The 15,129-nt window shown below is 40.2% G+C and overlaps 2 protein-coding genes across 4 annotated transcripts in view; one reads left to right on the top strand and one right to left on the bottom strand.

Annotated features, from left to right (window-relative positions):
* DNAH7 (dynein axonemal heavy chain 7) overlaps positions 1-10,709 on the top strand; it is a 294,918-nt gene extending 284,209 nt beyond the window's left edge. Inside the window, exons 58-64 of the mRNA XM_077829629.1 lie at positions 2,186-2,371; positions 3,149-3,286; positions 4,803-5,033; positions 7,551-7,703; positions 8,527-8,704; positions 9,841-9,944; positions 10,418-10,709. Of these exons, the coding sequence (XP_077685755.1) occupies positions 2,186-2,371; positions 3,149-3,286; positions 4,803-5,033; positions 7,551-7,703; positions 8,527-8,704; positions 9,841-9,944; positions 10,418-10,624 (1,197 nt within the window). The 3' untranslated portion in view covers positions 10,625-10,709. The remainder of the gene's footprint in view (positions 1-2,185; positions 2,372-3,148; positions 3,287-4,802; positions 5,034-7,550; positions 7,704-8,526; positions 8,705-9,840; positions 9,945-10,417) is intronic.
* Positions 10,710-10,826: 117 nt separating this feature from the next.
* The window catches only part of SLC39A10 (solute carrier family 39 member 10), a 77,440-nt gene continuing 73,137 nt past the window's right edge, over positions 10,827-15,129 (bottom strand). For 2 of the 3 annotated variants that reach the window (XM_077829800.1, XM_077829801.1), the window contains one exon: positions 10,827-14,085. In XM_077829800.1, coding sequence (XP_077685926.1) covers positions 13,927-14,085 — 159 coding nt within the window. In that variant the 3' untranslated portion in view covers positions 10,827-13,926. The remainder of the gene's footprint in view (positions 14,086-15,129) is intronic. The other variant, XM_077829803.1, reaches the window with a different exon arrangement.

Below are 15,129 nucleotides of genomic sequence, written 5' to 3'. Positions count from 1 at the left end.
TTAGAAGTATGAGATCTAATACTGATCTCCATTCTACATAGTTTTTGAACCAGAAAATACTTGGAATAAAATCCCTTCCCCCTGTGCCAGGCTGGAACTGGTTTATGTTCCCATATGTAGAAGGAAGATGTTTTTAAACTTCTGTATTACACTTTGTGTGTATTTAAGTAAAGTTGGCTGTTGTTAAAAGTAGCCCAAATGACTATCTCAGTCAGCTTCTACCTGGGCAGTTAAAAGGCAGGTGGATAAAATGGGATGAGGGACTTGACTTGTGACATTGTGCTGAAAAAAAGTATGGATGACTCTCTGAAAAGGTTGACTTCGTTTGCATAGCTAAAAAGTTTACAAAAGGCTACGATCACTCTTGCCTATATGTTAGTTTCATATGTATTATAAATGAAACACTTGAGTTTTCTTATTCCTATAGGAGAATTCAGTTGGGTGACTCAGTGCTTTGATTGCTGAACCTTGAACGATTCCCAGATACTGGGTCTAGATACTGACCACAGTGAACATCTATCTGACTAGTTGGCTGTAAATGTTTTGAAGTGAAATGCATTCATTGATTTCAGGTTATTCTCAGTAGACTTGAGTCTATTTAAATTTCCAACCTCACATTTTGATAGAAGTGAAAGTTTACAGAAAGCTGTGACTTGAAATTACAATAAGAAATCAAGAAAACTCTTTTTCACACATTTCACCCCCCCACCCGCTTCTCCCCGCCCCCAGTAATTGTTGGTTTAATATCCAAATGTAAAAGCATAAGGAAGAGAAAAATGTTTACACAGAAAAACCCTCTGTATCAAAATCTAGCAGGATTAAGTGCCAAAGTGTTATACCAATCAAATAAAAACCAGCAGGATCTTATTAAAGGGAATAAGGCAAAATGCCCCATTTATTGTGAATACAGAAAGAATCATAGTAAGCAGTTAGTTATAGCTATAACATTCCATTCAATTTCATATTTATTCACACATTCATTCATACACACACACAAGGCAAGGTTCTGCAAGGTTGTTATCATAGTTACCAGCCTTAGAGTTCCTCCTGCCAAGGCACGAGGAGGGAGCAGGGCCTTGTCAGATGCTCATCTGATGCTCCTAGAAGTTGGTTTGCAGAATCAGACCCTAAAGTTCTCAGGTTCCAGAGTCCATTTTTATAGGAATTTCTTCCTATGCCAGTCTATGGGAATTGCTTCATCATGCTGTTGCTGAATCAATCAGCAGATAGCACATTCCTGATGGCTCTGTGCTGTCAGATGTTGTTTTGTTCTTTGGTTCTCCCATCCTTGAGGCTGTTGGGTGGATTCCAGTCTGCCCTCCGGGGGTCCTCTGGTTGTTTCCACTTGACGCCTTCTTCAGCCGATGGACACTGGATTCTTAGGCTGGCATCTCCCTGATCATTCATTTATTATCCACACCAAGCATCCATCCACATACATGCTCTATCTCTATTTTAATCACAATTGTTAACAAAGCGAGATGAATACAACAAAAGGGCGGGGAGTCTCTGGGTGCTGTTTCTGTTGTTACAAAGTATTGCTTTGAGGCCCTCTCTGTGTCAGTAGTTGTTGTTACAAAGTATTGCTTTGAGAACAGACTCTGTCTTAGAATGTACTAACACAATTCGCAGCTTGCAAATTTCACACAGAGAGGGAGAGAAACCGTAAAAATAAGAAACCAAAAACCAAGAGGCCTCTTAATTAGTAATACCCTGGAATTTAAACTATGGGGAATCAAACTCATTTGTGATTTTTAATACAGAATTTCTTTAATATGATCCACTATAACAAAAGTACTAATAGATTATTTTAATTGCATCACTTGGTCTAGTCTTACTATGCTGTACAAAAAGGTGCCATACCCAGTGTATATTGGGTGGATACTGACAAAGCATAGTTATTATCTTTTACCCAACCATTATTGGGTAACTTAAGCTGTGTTATAAGTACACAGGCCAAATTCTGCCTTTGAATAACATCAGTTGTATACAGTGGGGAGCAGAATTTGGCCTAATGGCTGAGAAAGGGGGGAATTTTGGTGGAGAAGCTTAAAATATCAGCCACGGAATAATATTTAAAGTGAGAATTATGTAAATCTTTCAGATAAATTACAAAAGCTCAAGCATGGCTATGCTGACAAATGTTAAGCAGTTATGCAGGTATCCCCTTGGTTTTATGTTTCAGGAGCTGCCGTATGATGCTATACGCTATATGACTGGAGAATGCAATTATGGTGGAAGAGTTACTGATGATTGGGATCGGCGCACGCTCCGTAGCATTTTAAACAAATTCTACAATTCTGAAATTGTTACGGACTTAGAATATAAGTTTGATAACAGTGGTCTTTATTTTGCCCCGCCTGAAGGAGATGTAAGTATTTTAAAATAAATGAACTGAGCCATAGACCAAAGTGAACATTTAATGCACAGCAGCAGAGGCCACATGGATAGTTAAGGCATGGCAAGCTAGTGCAGGGTGAAGTCACACCCCCTTCCCCCCCCCACCCCACTTTGCCATGAACTAAATGTTGGTGTAGACAAACCCTTTAGTTTCCACTTCTGTAAAATGTGGAAAATATTGTCCGCAATGTAACTTCAGGGTCTGGTATCTAAATTGTGATATTTCTAAGGTGCTTATTGCTGTGATATCGAAACACTGAATTCATAAGAATTAAGGATAGATTTTTTAAGATATTTAGATGGCTAGTGGCATTTTCTATGAGTATTAGGCTCTTAGATGCTTTTGAAAAATTCCACTAGGTGCCGAAATATCTCAGAAAAAGCTGGGCCGTTGTCCTGTTTACACTAGCACTTTTAAAACACCAAACCTGCACTGAGATAGAATCCTGCCACTACCTCAGAGCCTGAGGTGCTCAGCTTTCATGATGATGGGCATGGTACAAGAAACTAATTAGAATAAAATTCTTCTCTAAAATTGATGCCCATTGCATTTGGTAAATCTGGCATTAGATGATCTATTTGCTCAGGACGGCTGGACAGCGAGGAGATACTGCTTGTTTTGTTGGGGTTTTTGGTTTGTTTTTTTAACTGTACTGATCACTTTAGAGGCACGTAGGGGTGTTTTCTTTGAGCTGCAACTGGCATAGACTGGAGAGCCTTTTTAACCTCCTGTCACTAATCTTTTAAGTACCAAAGCTACATCGACTATACAAAGACCCTTCCGTTGAACCCTTCCCCAGAGATTTTTGGGATGAATGCTAATGCTGATATTACCAAAGATCAGTCAGAAACTCAGCTGCTATTTGATAACATTCTTCTTACTCAGGTATGTAAATGACCATTATGTCAATTCGTCAGTACATTAAAGATACTGCCTATCTACTGTACATGTTACTTAAGTTTACTGTTCAGCTGTGCTGTATTTAAAAGTGTTCCAGGAAGTTTCATATAATTTCTCTGTGTCCCCACTGTGATTACAAAACTCACTGTTCTTCTGGTGCTTCATTTTCTGGAAGATACTGAGTTAATCTTGTTTCATAATTTTGTGAATTGATGTTACAAAGAATTATTTTTTTGAAATGCAAAGGATTGAAAGCGAGAGCACTCAAAGCACTAGCTGAGCTGAACATTCCTAATGAACGTTTGTTCTTGGTATTGCTAATGTAATAATCAGTCCCCTAACACTCATTATTAAAGCTGTAGGTTATTTTCATTTTGTTCTTATAGGAGGAGAAGAATTACGAATTTGGGTCCCAATTTTTCATAGATTTAAGCATATGCATGACTTTACTCACAGGACGATGGCTGTTGCTATCTTCACAGCATCAAAGAGCTACTTTCTCATGAAAACACTGCAAAACATCCTATTAAATGACAATCTGTCCATAGCCTCTGCTTGCCAGAAGTTGGGAATGAGCGATAGGGTCTGGATCACTTGATGATGACCTGTTCTGTTCAGTCCCTTTGGGGCACTTGGCATTGGCCACTGGCGGAAGATAGGATACTGGGCTAGATGAACCTTTGGTCTGACCCAGTCTGGTCGTTCGTATGTTCATTTGTCAGCATCCTAATGTGTACAGTTGGGGGAGGAATTGAAATGAAAATATTTGTAAATGGTTCTGTTCTGACTACCCACATGTGCTGTGCTCTGTTCTATGTGAACTCTGGCCTGGCCTCATACTTATACAGTTTCCTTACTTAGTGCATAGAAAAATCTTCATGTTTACATCAGCAAGTCCCATGTTTATTCACAAAACATTTGCAGCATGTTCATTTATCACCTGTGTAAGATCACAGACTGGAGTGAATCACCCTGGGGGTGGGGGAGGAGTGCGAGGCTCCCTCTTTTTTCATTGAAGTCACTGGGCATGTTGACTTGAATGGGAGCAAGATCTGCCTTTTAATCTCCCTGCCCATTCACTTCTTGACACATTTAGGCTTGATCTTTCATGACTATCAACAATCCTGGGTGAGAATTGTGATGTTAGAGTTTGTGATCAGGCAAATTCTAGAGTAATTCCAAACACACGAAAATGCTGAATGAAAACCCACTTTGCCACTGATATAGAACGAGTAGGTCATCAGAATGGTCATTGCCTAAACATACTTAATGGGCAGGATATTGGTCCTTTGGACTAAGCCTTTTGAAGGTGTCACATACGGTATGCTTACAAATGGGGAAATCTCCAGTTTGGTCATTGCACTGTGTGATTCTTTCATCCCAAGATGGTTTTTTGAGCAATAAGAATATTTTTAACAATACTGATTTAATTAGTTTCTGTGTTTAAATATTTACTGGTATGTATAAGGAGACCTCATTTTTAACCTTTGGCTGTTTATAGTCTCGAGCCTCAGGTGCTGGTGCAAAATCAACAGATGAAATTGTTAATGAAGTAGCAAGTGACATCCTGAGCAAACTTCCCTCAGACTTCAGCATTGAGGCTGCAATGAGGAGATACCCGACCACCTACACACAGAGCATGAACACTGTACTTGTCCAAGAGATGGGTCGCTTTAATAAGTTACTGCAGACAATAAGAGACTCCTGTGTTAACATCCAGAAAGCAATCAAGGTACACTGCACCAAATATTAAAAAAGCAAATTATTAGGGGCTAAATCCTGTGAACTGTTGCACCATCACCTTCAGTTGCAGGATGGAGCCATCTGTCTGATGCACTATGACAGTTCCTATGTTATCGACTATTCAACAGTCCAGGTGCCAAATGGATGTAATACATTTGTATCACACAATTGTCTATATGTACAATGGAAGAGCAAAATACTGTCCTGCATAGTGCAGAGAAGCCATACTCGCCTTCTGTGTTAGCAGGTTATAGCTCTGGGGTAATTTTTTTTACTGGTCCTAAGCAATTTAAGCATCTAGGTCTCTTCTGAAAATAGGATTTAGGTGGATGTAGCTGAAGTGGAAGTTATTACAGTAAGATTTAGGTGACACTGAGAACCCCTGCTCAGCTGCTGCCTAATCATGGAGGACCATAAAATCCCTAAGAGTTTGAGTTTTCACTGTTACTATCTCCTAGGTGCCTAGCCACATAGCGTGAGGCACCTTTGTCACGCTTATACCCCCACAGGATGCTCAAATGAGACTTTTCCTTACCTGCCTGGCCGACAGGGCCCAAGCTAGTAGGCATTCTTAGGCACACAACCTCACACAGAATGAAAGGGGACGGTTCCTTTAAACCAGCAGTTTAGGATATTCAAGTGGGATGTGCAAGACCCAGATTGGATTCCCTGTTTGAAGAAGTGATGTGACCTTAGGTTTCTCACCTCTCAGGTGAGCGCCCTAATCACTGGACAAGTGTTGGGCTTTTTGTTTCTCCTGTTTCAGCGGTTCCATGGTGTATTAATAGTAAAACATATTGAGGCAGAGAGAAAGCGAGAAGGGTGCTGTCGTCCAGTCTGAACTGTGAACCTATTCCTGGAGTTTGGGGCAGCTGTCCTAACCGCTAAAAGCCAGCCTCTGCTTGCAAAAACAAGAGCCATCACCCCAATTAATGCGTAGCGGTTAGGGGACTCACCTAGGATGTGGGAGATTTGTATGCAAGTCCCTGCTCTACCTGCCCTGGAGCAGGGACTTTTACTTATCTCTGCCTTCCAGGTGAGCCTTCTAATCCCAGGCAGGGGGGGGTGTGTCTATGAATCCCTCTTGTTGCAGCTGTTTCACTTTGTATAAGTAAGTAGAGCAGGCAAGTAAAATGGATCGTCCGCATCACTACCCTAACCACCAGGTAGTAGAGTCAGTCTCTCTAGCCCAGTGACTAGTTATGTATACAAAGCGGAACAGTTTCAACAAGAAACAGAGCGAAAAATCCACTGGATTATAGGCAATAGCTTGGTGGTTAGGACCTGGGCTGTAGGGATTTGACCCCCAGGTGTTCCACTTCCCAGCTGAGTACCCTTATCACGAGGCCAGGATATCTCACAATCCTGCTCTACTCACCCCCAGCTGCATTTATCTGGTTTCACCGCACTAGGGAGGCAGCGGTATTGGACTGCCTTCCTGGGTGAGGGCTTCAGCTTGTGCAAGAGTGCTGATCAGCTGTGGAGTTGCAGCAGCACTTAGGGGCTTTGTTCCTGTCTATAAGCAGAAACGTCTGGGCCTAAGAGACTTTCGGCACATACGGGTTAGTGGTTTTGAAAAATCTCAATGGCACCTTTGAATATCTGGCCCAAAGTTACTTTTGAAAATGGGATTTTAGGTTCCAGTGTCACTTTATCCATGGACATAAATGTGGTTTCTCCCAGTCAGTATGAATTCACTGCAGGATCCCATAGGGAAAGCCAAAGGGTTTGGGAAGCGTGACATCTTGTCTAAAAACACGTATCAATATTTAGTGAATGTGGCAAGAAAAATTAAAGCTAGCTTTGGGTGTAACAGCAATTGGGATTGTTGCAGAGGAACATGGAGGCACCGCACACAAGCTGCTGAGTGCTCTGACCTAAAATGAGAGTTGAGGGTGCTCAGCCCTGCATTGCCTTGGGCCCTTAGCAATAGTAACTTTCAACTGTATCAGCATCCCTTTTCAAACCTTAGTTTAGATAGGCGACAAGTCAGCAGGGACAGGATAAATACATGTAAAATAATGAAAGGCATAGGGGTGATGCAGTGGGGACTTAAATTCACATAATACAAAGTCAAGAAGGCATTAATGAGTAAAACAGAAATTCTCAGTCACACAGACATAGGTATGGCACTTCTGAATATTCAGAAAGGGCGGGAACTTTTATATTGGTAAGGAGAAAATCCAGAATAACAATAGTAAGGCTTGCCAAACCCAGTAGAGCATTGGAAGGGATATAAACCCTCACATTTCAGGACTCTAGGAAGAATCTTTCCCTACAGGCTATTTATTCTATAAGGGCGTCTTGATGCTTTCTCTGAAGCATCTGCTACTGGTCACTGGTCTGACGCAGTATGACAATTCCTATGTTTCTAGGTTCTCTGGTGTGGCTAAAACTTCAATTAGAGCTGTTGGAGTAAGAGCACAGGGTTTTTTTGGGGGGTGGGGTGGGGGGTGTCTGAGCAGACAGGGCAGGGTAATTGTTTCCTTCTCCACATCTGCTTTAGGGACTGGTGGTGATGTCCTCTGAACTAGAAGAAGTGGTAAGCAGCATCTTGAAAGGCAGAATTCCAGGCATGTGGATGAATAAATCTTACCCAAGCCTCAAACCACTTGGCAGCTATGTGAATGACTTTCTTACCAGATTAAAGTTCTTACAGGTGAGCACACTGTGTTTAGGCAAATCTGCTCTTGATTGCTATATAATTTTTCTCTCGGTGGCAGGTGATACCAGAAGAGAATAGAAACACACAGGTATGTATTTTGCACAATGAATGTATAAGGAGTTTAGTTTGCAATGGTTGTGTACAGCAGTCTGCTCATCAGTGCATATAATAAACCACTACACTTTGTTATGTACCATACACCTCATTAAGATAGCTGCTGTCTGTTAAAACGCCTGCCTGACAGATGGGCAATATTGGTGCTCACAGTGGATTCTCTAAAGGCCTCTTAACTGCCAACTGTTCCTGGCACACACGGTGTTGCAGCATTCAGTGAAGTTTAATAAATAACAGTATTACATTTATTAAAGCATAAGAAGAAAACACTGTTGATGGACCTTTCCACTGAATTGCTGAAGTTAGGAAATCATTTTAATGCTCACTTTCTAATACCCAATACTGTACTTACAGAAAATTGCTTGGGAATTTGATGGCTGAGGAGAGTAGCCACAAACTATGGAGGCCTTCCCCTCTAGGTTGCTGGTTCACATAAAGTGTGATTTGACACTGACTAAAATGTTTTATGATTATGTGATTCTAAACTAATGCTCACATTAAAAGCCACTTGAGGAACAGTAGCCAGTGGCATCTTGCACAACGTGGTCGTTAAAACAGTGTTTTTGTTGGCTCTCTAAAATATCACTGGCTTCTGCAAAAAAAGACAACTTTTTGTGATATGGCTTTTACTACTATCCTAAATTACTTTTTGCCTCCTAATGATTTCAAGGTACATTTTTTCTCTCTCGTTTTTCTGCTGTAGCTATGGTATGAACATGGAACTCCACCAGTCTTTTGGCTTTCAGGATTTTTCTTCACTCAAGCCTTCTTAACCGGTGCCCAGCAGAACTATGCCAGAAAATACACCATTCCAATTGATCTACTAGGGTTTGACTATGAAGTGCTGGAGGACAAGGAATACAAAAATGCTCCTGAAGATGGTAAACTTTATTAGCCACCTACACTGGTGTAGGAAGTGTTATTTAGGGGTTACAGGTAGATACATTCCTGGCATTAACAGGCATTAAGCACTTAATGCACAGAATCCTGGAAAATATAAGCCACAGTGGAGGCTTGCACATTAAAGGCATAGAAATGACAACATTCAACAAAATTCCTTTTGAATAACTCTCTAGTAGAACATCACAAATTAAATATCAGCAAGACTATTCAGCTTATGTAGCGTCTGGTCAGTGGACCTCCTGAAGCAGGATTGTTCCATACGCTATGTTAACTGGGGCAGATCCTCAGTGGAGCTATGACGATTTACACCAGATGAGGATCTGGTCAAGTGCTTTACCAGGATCTACCACTTGCCTTAAACTTTTCCACTATCTAACAGATCTCAAGTCATATTTATCCTGAATTTTGCTGTTCTTCATTTCACCCTATTACTTTAGTTCTGTGCCCAGTATTTAGAACATTTCACTAACCCAGCCGTGGGTCGTGACCCTGTTTTAATGGGGTCACCAGGGCTGGCTTACACTTGCTGAGACCCAGGGCTGAAGTTGAAGCCCAAGCCCCACCACCTTGGGCTGAAGGATGAGGACTTCAGCCCTGGGTGGTGGGGCTTAGGTTACAGGCCCCCTGCCTGGCTTGAGTTTTATCTTTGAGTAGCTATTAAGTGCCAGCCAACATTCAGAGAGTTGGATACAGTATAGTTACTAAGAAATACCTACATTAAGTGAACATGGAGAATGAGGAACCAAAAAGACCATACCCAACTGAAGATTGCCAAACTACAAGGAGGGACGGTCAAGGGCTGTGGCTGGAGTGCAAAGTAATCAGGGATTATGAGGAAGGAGGCATAAAAGTCAGCCCCATTCCTACTAGGGACTCCAACATAGCAAGGCTACCCCCCTCAGAGGACATGGGCAGTCTCAACTTTTGTACCACCTGAGGGATACTGGGTCAAAAAACTGGCACATGGATTTCTGTATTATTCAGTTGCACGAAATAATCTAAATGATCTAAACAGTGTATGATTAAAAAAAAGTGGACCTAATTTCACACTGACTTCTAGTATGTTTTGGTTTCTGTGCCCAAACATCTTTTTATAACTTTCTGCTTAATTCAGGGGTCTACATTCGAGGATTGTTCCTGGATGGAGCTCGCTGGGACAGGAAAACTAAGAAGCTTGCAGAATCTTATCCGAAAATCCTCTATGATACAGTACCTGTGGTCAGTGTGTGTGTGTGTGTGTGTTAGACTACTCTTCACTCCAGACCTAATCATATGACAGTCTAACATGGCAGGCTTAGCTTCTCACAATGATGTTTTAAAGGAGTACAAAACAACACTTTTTTTTTTTTTTTCTAAGTAAAAACTTTTGCCATCAGAGCTACCTCAGTCACTGTCACCACATGGCTGTGTGGCGACCAATATATATTTTTACATATATTGAACTGAAAATATTTTGAGCAGCAGATCAGGCAATTTGTATGCAACAGAAGCACTGAGCATCCACAGTTCATACTGAAGTTAAGGGGAGGACTTTTTGTAGGGATGGGAAGGCGCACTGAGCACTTTTCTGGATTATGCACAAGTTCCTGGTGAACTACAAGTTTAGGAAGTATTTAGTGAGTTGTGACCCAATGTAAAGACTTACAAACTTTATCCAGACATGTAAAGGGTTTATTCTGTACTTTTCATAGATGTGGTTAAAGCCTTGCAAGAGGTCAGACATTTCACAACGGCCAAGTTACACTGCTCCAGTGTACAAGACCAGTGAGAGAAGAGGAACCCTCTCCACAACAGGACATTCGACCAACTTCGTGATAGCAATGATTCTTCCTTCGGATAAACCGGAACAACACTGGATTGGACGGGGTGTGGCACTATTATGCCAGCTTAATTCCTAAATTTAGCATGGACACTTGTAGATGCTTATTTTTGAGATGAATCATTTGTGTAAGATGCATTTCAATTTTTAAATAGTACTGTCTAGTGAAATCAAAATATTTAAATAAATCCATTACACTCCTGCCTTTCAAGAGATTTAAAAAAAGACTAAAATGTAAAATAAAGCTGTGTCATAAAACTTTATAAAAACCAACCAGTATGTTTGCTCATTGAATAATTTTATTTTCTGAAGCTCCTTATAAATAAGGAACATACATAAAATGAACACGACACTGCTGACAATGAACAAAACAGCATTTGATCATTCCCAGCTTTATAAAAATTATTTAAATGATTTAGTTTAACAAAAAAAGATTTATAGCTCAGCAAGTATCTTGTAGGACCATAATCACATTTTTAAACTATAAACCGTAATGGAAAAAATTCACACTGCATCTAGCTACTACAGTATTTTCTAAGCATAATCACTGCTGATTGAGTGCAATGTGATCTACATCAAAATTCATATGGGATGTCACACAGTGACAGCATTGTAATATACAAGTAACATTTATGCCCTCCAACGAATACATGTTAAATGAGACTGTATTCAAGCAGAATGGAATGTTGAAGCCAAGTACACTGAAATTCAGATAGTCTGTAACTTGACATAAAACTACATTGAATTGGTTTGAAATTAAACACTGGTGGAAACCTACAGAAGAAGCCACAGTTGTTATATTGCTCTTCACAATCACAATAAATAGTAGCAAACAAGGAAACAAAATTCCATTCTTAGTGGAAAATGCAATACCTAATGCTTTAATATGGCCATGTTTTTCCAAGTGGGAAAAAGGTCTTCTGGAAAGTTAGTACCTTAGTACCATTTTCAAATGTGAATTGGGCACTTAAACCCCTTGATACCTTTGAGGATCGGGGCCTAACTCCCATTGATTTCAATAGGAGTTAGGCACCTAAATACCTTTGAGTAGCTGGACCTTCGTCTCATTGAAATTCAGTGGCACTTATGCTCCTAAAGCCTGTTCTACGCCTAAAACTTAGCTCGACCTAGCTACAGTGGTCGGGGTGTGAAATAAGAGACGTAGTTAGACGGGTCTAAGCACAGGTATAGACACTGCTCGCTTGACAAAAGAATTCTGCTGGTGACCTAACCACTGCCTCTTGATTTACCAGTGACAGAAAAACTACCACTGTAGCAAGCGTCTGCACAGCAGCAGTGTAGACATATCTTTATACTCCTAAGTCATTTAGTTGCTTTTGAACATTTTCCCTAGCATATTTGTTACAAAAATCCACTCTAAACATTAAATGAGATGATATCTGTGCCAATTAGGGTCTGATCTAGTGTTTTTATGTGCAAAATTCCAACTGACTTCAGTGTGTGTTGTGCACCAAGGACTGCACAATTGTACCCTTGACTTTGACGTCTTCACTGAGGAAGCCACACCTTTTACAGAATGGACACTTAATACTGTATATGCAAGTTCCTTGATACTGCATTAGGAACAAATACTGGCAGGAGCCAACTTATATCTTTAAAATGTACAGACTGTTCTGGGGGGGAAGGGAGTGGCTGAGAAAAAGGAACAACTCTATCACTAAACTGAAGGGTCAAAAGGAACAGGAACACAGATTAATTTTAAACCAGAATGACGCTGCTGACTGGCTCACTCAGATGTTAAACCAATGCAATTTTAGCAGCTACACTGATGCTAAGCAAACTGAAACAAAACTTGACAGTGTGCAGCAAAATACAGCTTACCTGGCAGACATAAAAATGAAAACTAGAACAGCAAGTTAAAAGAAGACCACCACCATGCTTAGGATTGGTCCTAGATTATCAAGTCAGACTGCGGAATTAACAGGGCTTGTACATCGCACAAATTCACAATTTTACTAGGACAGCCGGGGAGAAAAGAAACTAATTTACATCTGGCAATACAAGCACCTTGGCAGTAAGCAAAGGTAACCTGCTAGAATCAGTTTAAGGATTTTGATGGTTCACCCTATCCTCCTAACTCACACGTACCGGTAATTTAATGACAGCTGCATTTATATACCCTAGATACCTAAGATCTAACAAATGTTAAAAAATATTAACTCCTTTATGCTGGAAATGGGAATCTTTTAGCACACAGTCTATTGCCTGCATTAGCTGGTGCTATAAACTCTGATGCCAGGGCATGGAAGTAATACATTCAGACCTGATATTACAGCATTGTAAATGACCCACCAGTACTACATATACAGGGCATTATTTTTTTTTTAATATAATCTTTGTGCCTGGGTTCAGTACATTGGATTTCAGAAGCTATTACTGTAAAAAGGAGACAAAATTTGAATCCCAAAATAAATTCAACTGTTAAAACTGAGAAATTCCACTATGGATCCTTTGTTAGAGGTCAAAACTCACAAACTCACAGCCACAATTTATCAGTAGTTCAGGTTTTAAGTGGCACCCAATATTCAGCATGTTTAGCTTCTCAAGCAAGAATCAGGAATAGCCCATTAACCTTCTGACATCAGGGACTTCCCCAAGTTAATACTAACTCTACTTCATCTTCCTACCAATAGCAAGGAGCTAACATCAAATAAATCTTAATCAAGAAAACGGATCCTCAATGGAAAGAGCTCTTTGCAGCCGATTACACAGGCCTGTGCATATTGCAACAGTCTGCCTCCTTAAACACAAACTTTAGAACGATGAAATGCAGTTTAAGGTGTATATCAACATGTTTTAAACAGATTTTTTTAAGTTTAAAAAAGCACAGTTTTTCCAGTCAGGTGCTAAGTGTAGCATTTAATTGTCTTAGGGTAACATCCACCATTGTGCAGAGGGCCAGCATGAGGAATACATGGCATGTAAGCCTTACGTGGGAATTACACAGCACAAAGACCTTGTGCAGGCCCATTGCAGAGGGATGGATTTCACCTTTAAAGTTTTGTGGATTCTGTTCAACTGTAATGTGAAAAGACATTTCCAGAACAGACTAGGTCTTTCACTGCATGCTGATTTGTAAACAGTTGCACAATGCTTCACGTACAGCACACACAACTTTGTCTTTTCATATGCAACATTTCCGACTTAAGTTCTGTCACTTGAGTTTGGAAGGTGCAGTGTGTGCACCATGTCTTGTTTTCGTTAGCAAGCAGCGAAAGTTAATCTATGCGGAAACAAACAGACTGTACTTGTGTAGTAGTGCAAGCCACTGCCTTCTCGCTGAGCAATGTGCATACAGTACAACAGTGCAGACTCAAAGCCATACAGTAACATTGGAACCATGGCAGTTTCTGGAAATGGTCAAAACTGGATGTCAAACACAATTTTATCTTCATACAGTGCAATCACCAGCATGATAGCAAATCCAAGGAGCAACCCTAAATTCTGGAGAATGAATTGCCCCACTGGACAATATCCATGTTCTTCATTATCGCCATCTCCATGAAGCATTTCTGGAAGCTGAAAAAGGAAACATTTTACAATAGTTTACAAATACTGTGATGGAAGTGAAATAACTGTCTAGCTCATAACAAGGTACTTAGTAATAGCAATACCGAGATTCAGTTAGAAAAATCATCAACTAAATAAAGTGCAACTGGAGTAGCAGCATGCCTAGAGGTAGTCAATAAAACACCACCTGATCTTGACCTTGATCTTATAAAACCGTTGTCACCAACCAATTCTATACTTTTAAAAAGAGACTAGTAAGCTACAGCATCCTTCTTTGGGCATTCCAATGCAGTGTTCTGGCCACTGTGTTGCTTGCTTATGTTGAATGTAAGCTCCTCACTGCATGTCTACACAAACTCTTACTGTGTGGCAAGCTGGGACATAAGTGCAGCATGCTGCACACTGACTGTCTGTACGGACCTGCTGATGTGCCCTAAATTTTCCCTAGTGTGCATTAATGTAGTGTGGTTTGAAACACCCCAGCTTGCTGCACCCTAACAGTTTGTGTAGACATACCCTTCGGATAGGAACCATGCCTACTTCCTTTGAGTTTTGCTCTTTTGAGTTAAACGTTAAATAATTCTATTCAAGAAAACCCACACACTCTCTGAGGTAAACACCTCTATTACAAAGGAAGTGTAAAAATGCTTTGTATATTGCTCCAGTAATTAAACTGATATAAATACATTGTTGATATTGAGGATTTTATACAGATTGAGCTAATGAATTCTGACATTTTTTGCCATAGTGCAAGCTTATCGGTAGGAAAGATAAGTTTTCCCCTTATGAGTTCTCAGAAAATTCCATAATCTACTTTTATTAGTGCATCCACAGCTGTTACTCAAGTTTAACAGCGATGTATGACTAATTAATTACATTTATTTATCAATACCTCTAAAGAAAGTAATAGGAAACAACATGTAATTGTGTCAATTCAAGAGAAATTCCACGTAAGCAATTAAAAAAAATGTGGATCTTCTTGACTTGCCTCGTTAGAGATGAAGGCCAAACAGTACTGAACATTTGTATCTAAAAGAATCATGAACTTAACAT

The sequence above is a fragment of the Eretmochelys imbricata genome, chromosome 11 (assembly GCF_965152235.1).
Source record: "Eretmochelys imbricata isolate rEreImb1 chromosome 11, rEreImb1.hap1, whole genome shotgun sequence".
In the NCBI taxonomy this organism is placed as follows: domain Eukaryota; kingdom Metazoa; phylum Chordata; order Testudines; family Cheloniidae; genus Eretmochelys; species Eretmochelys imbricata.
This window is presented reverse-complemented; position numbering and strand designations above follow the sequence as displayed.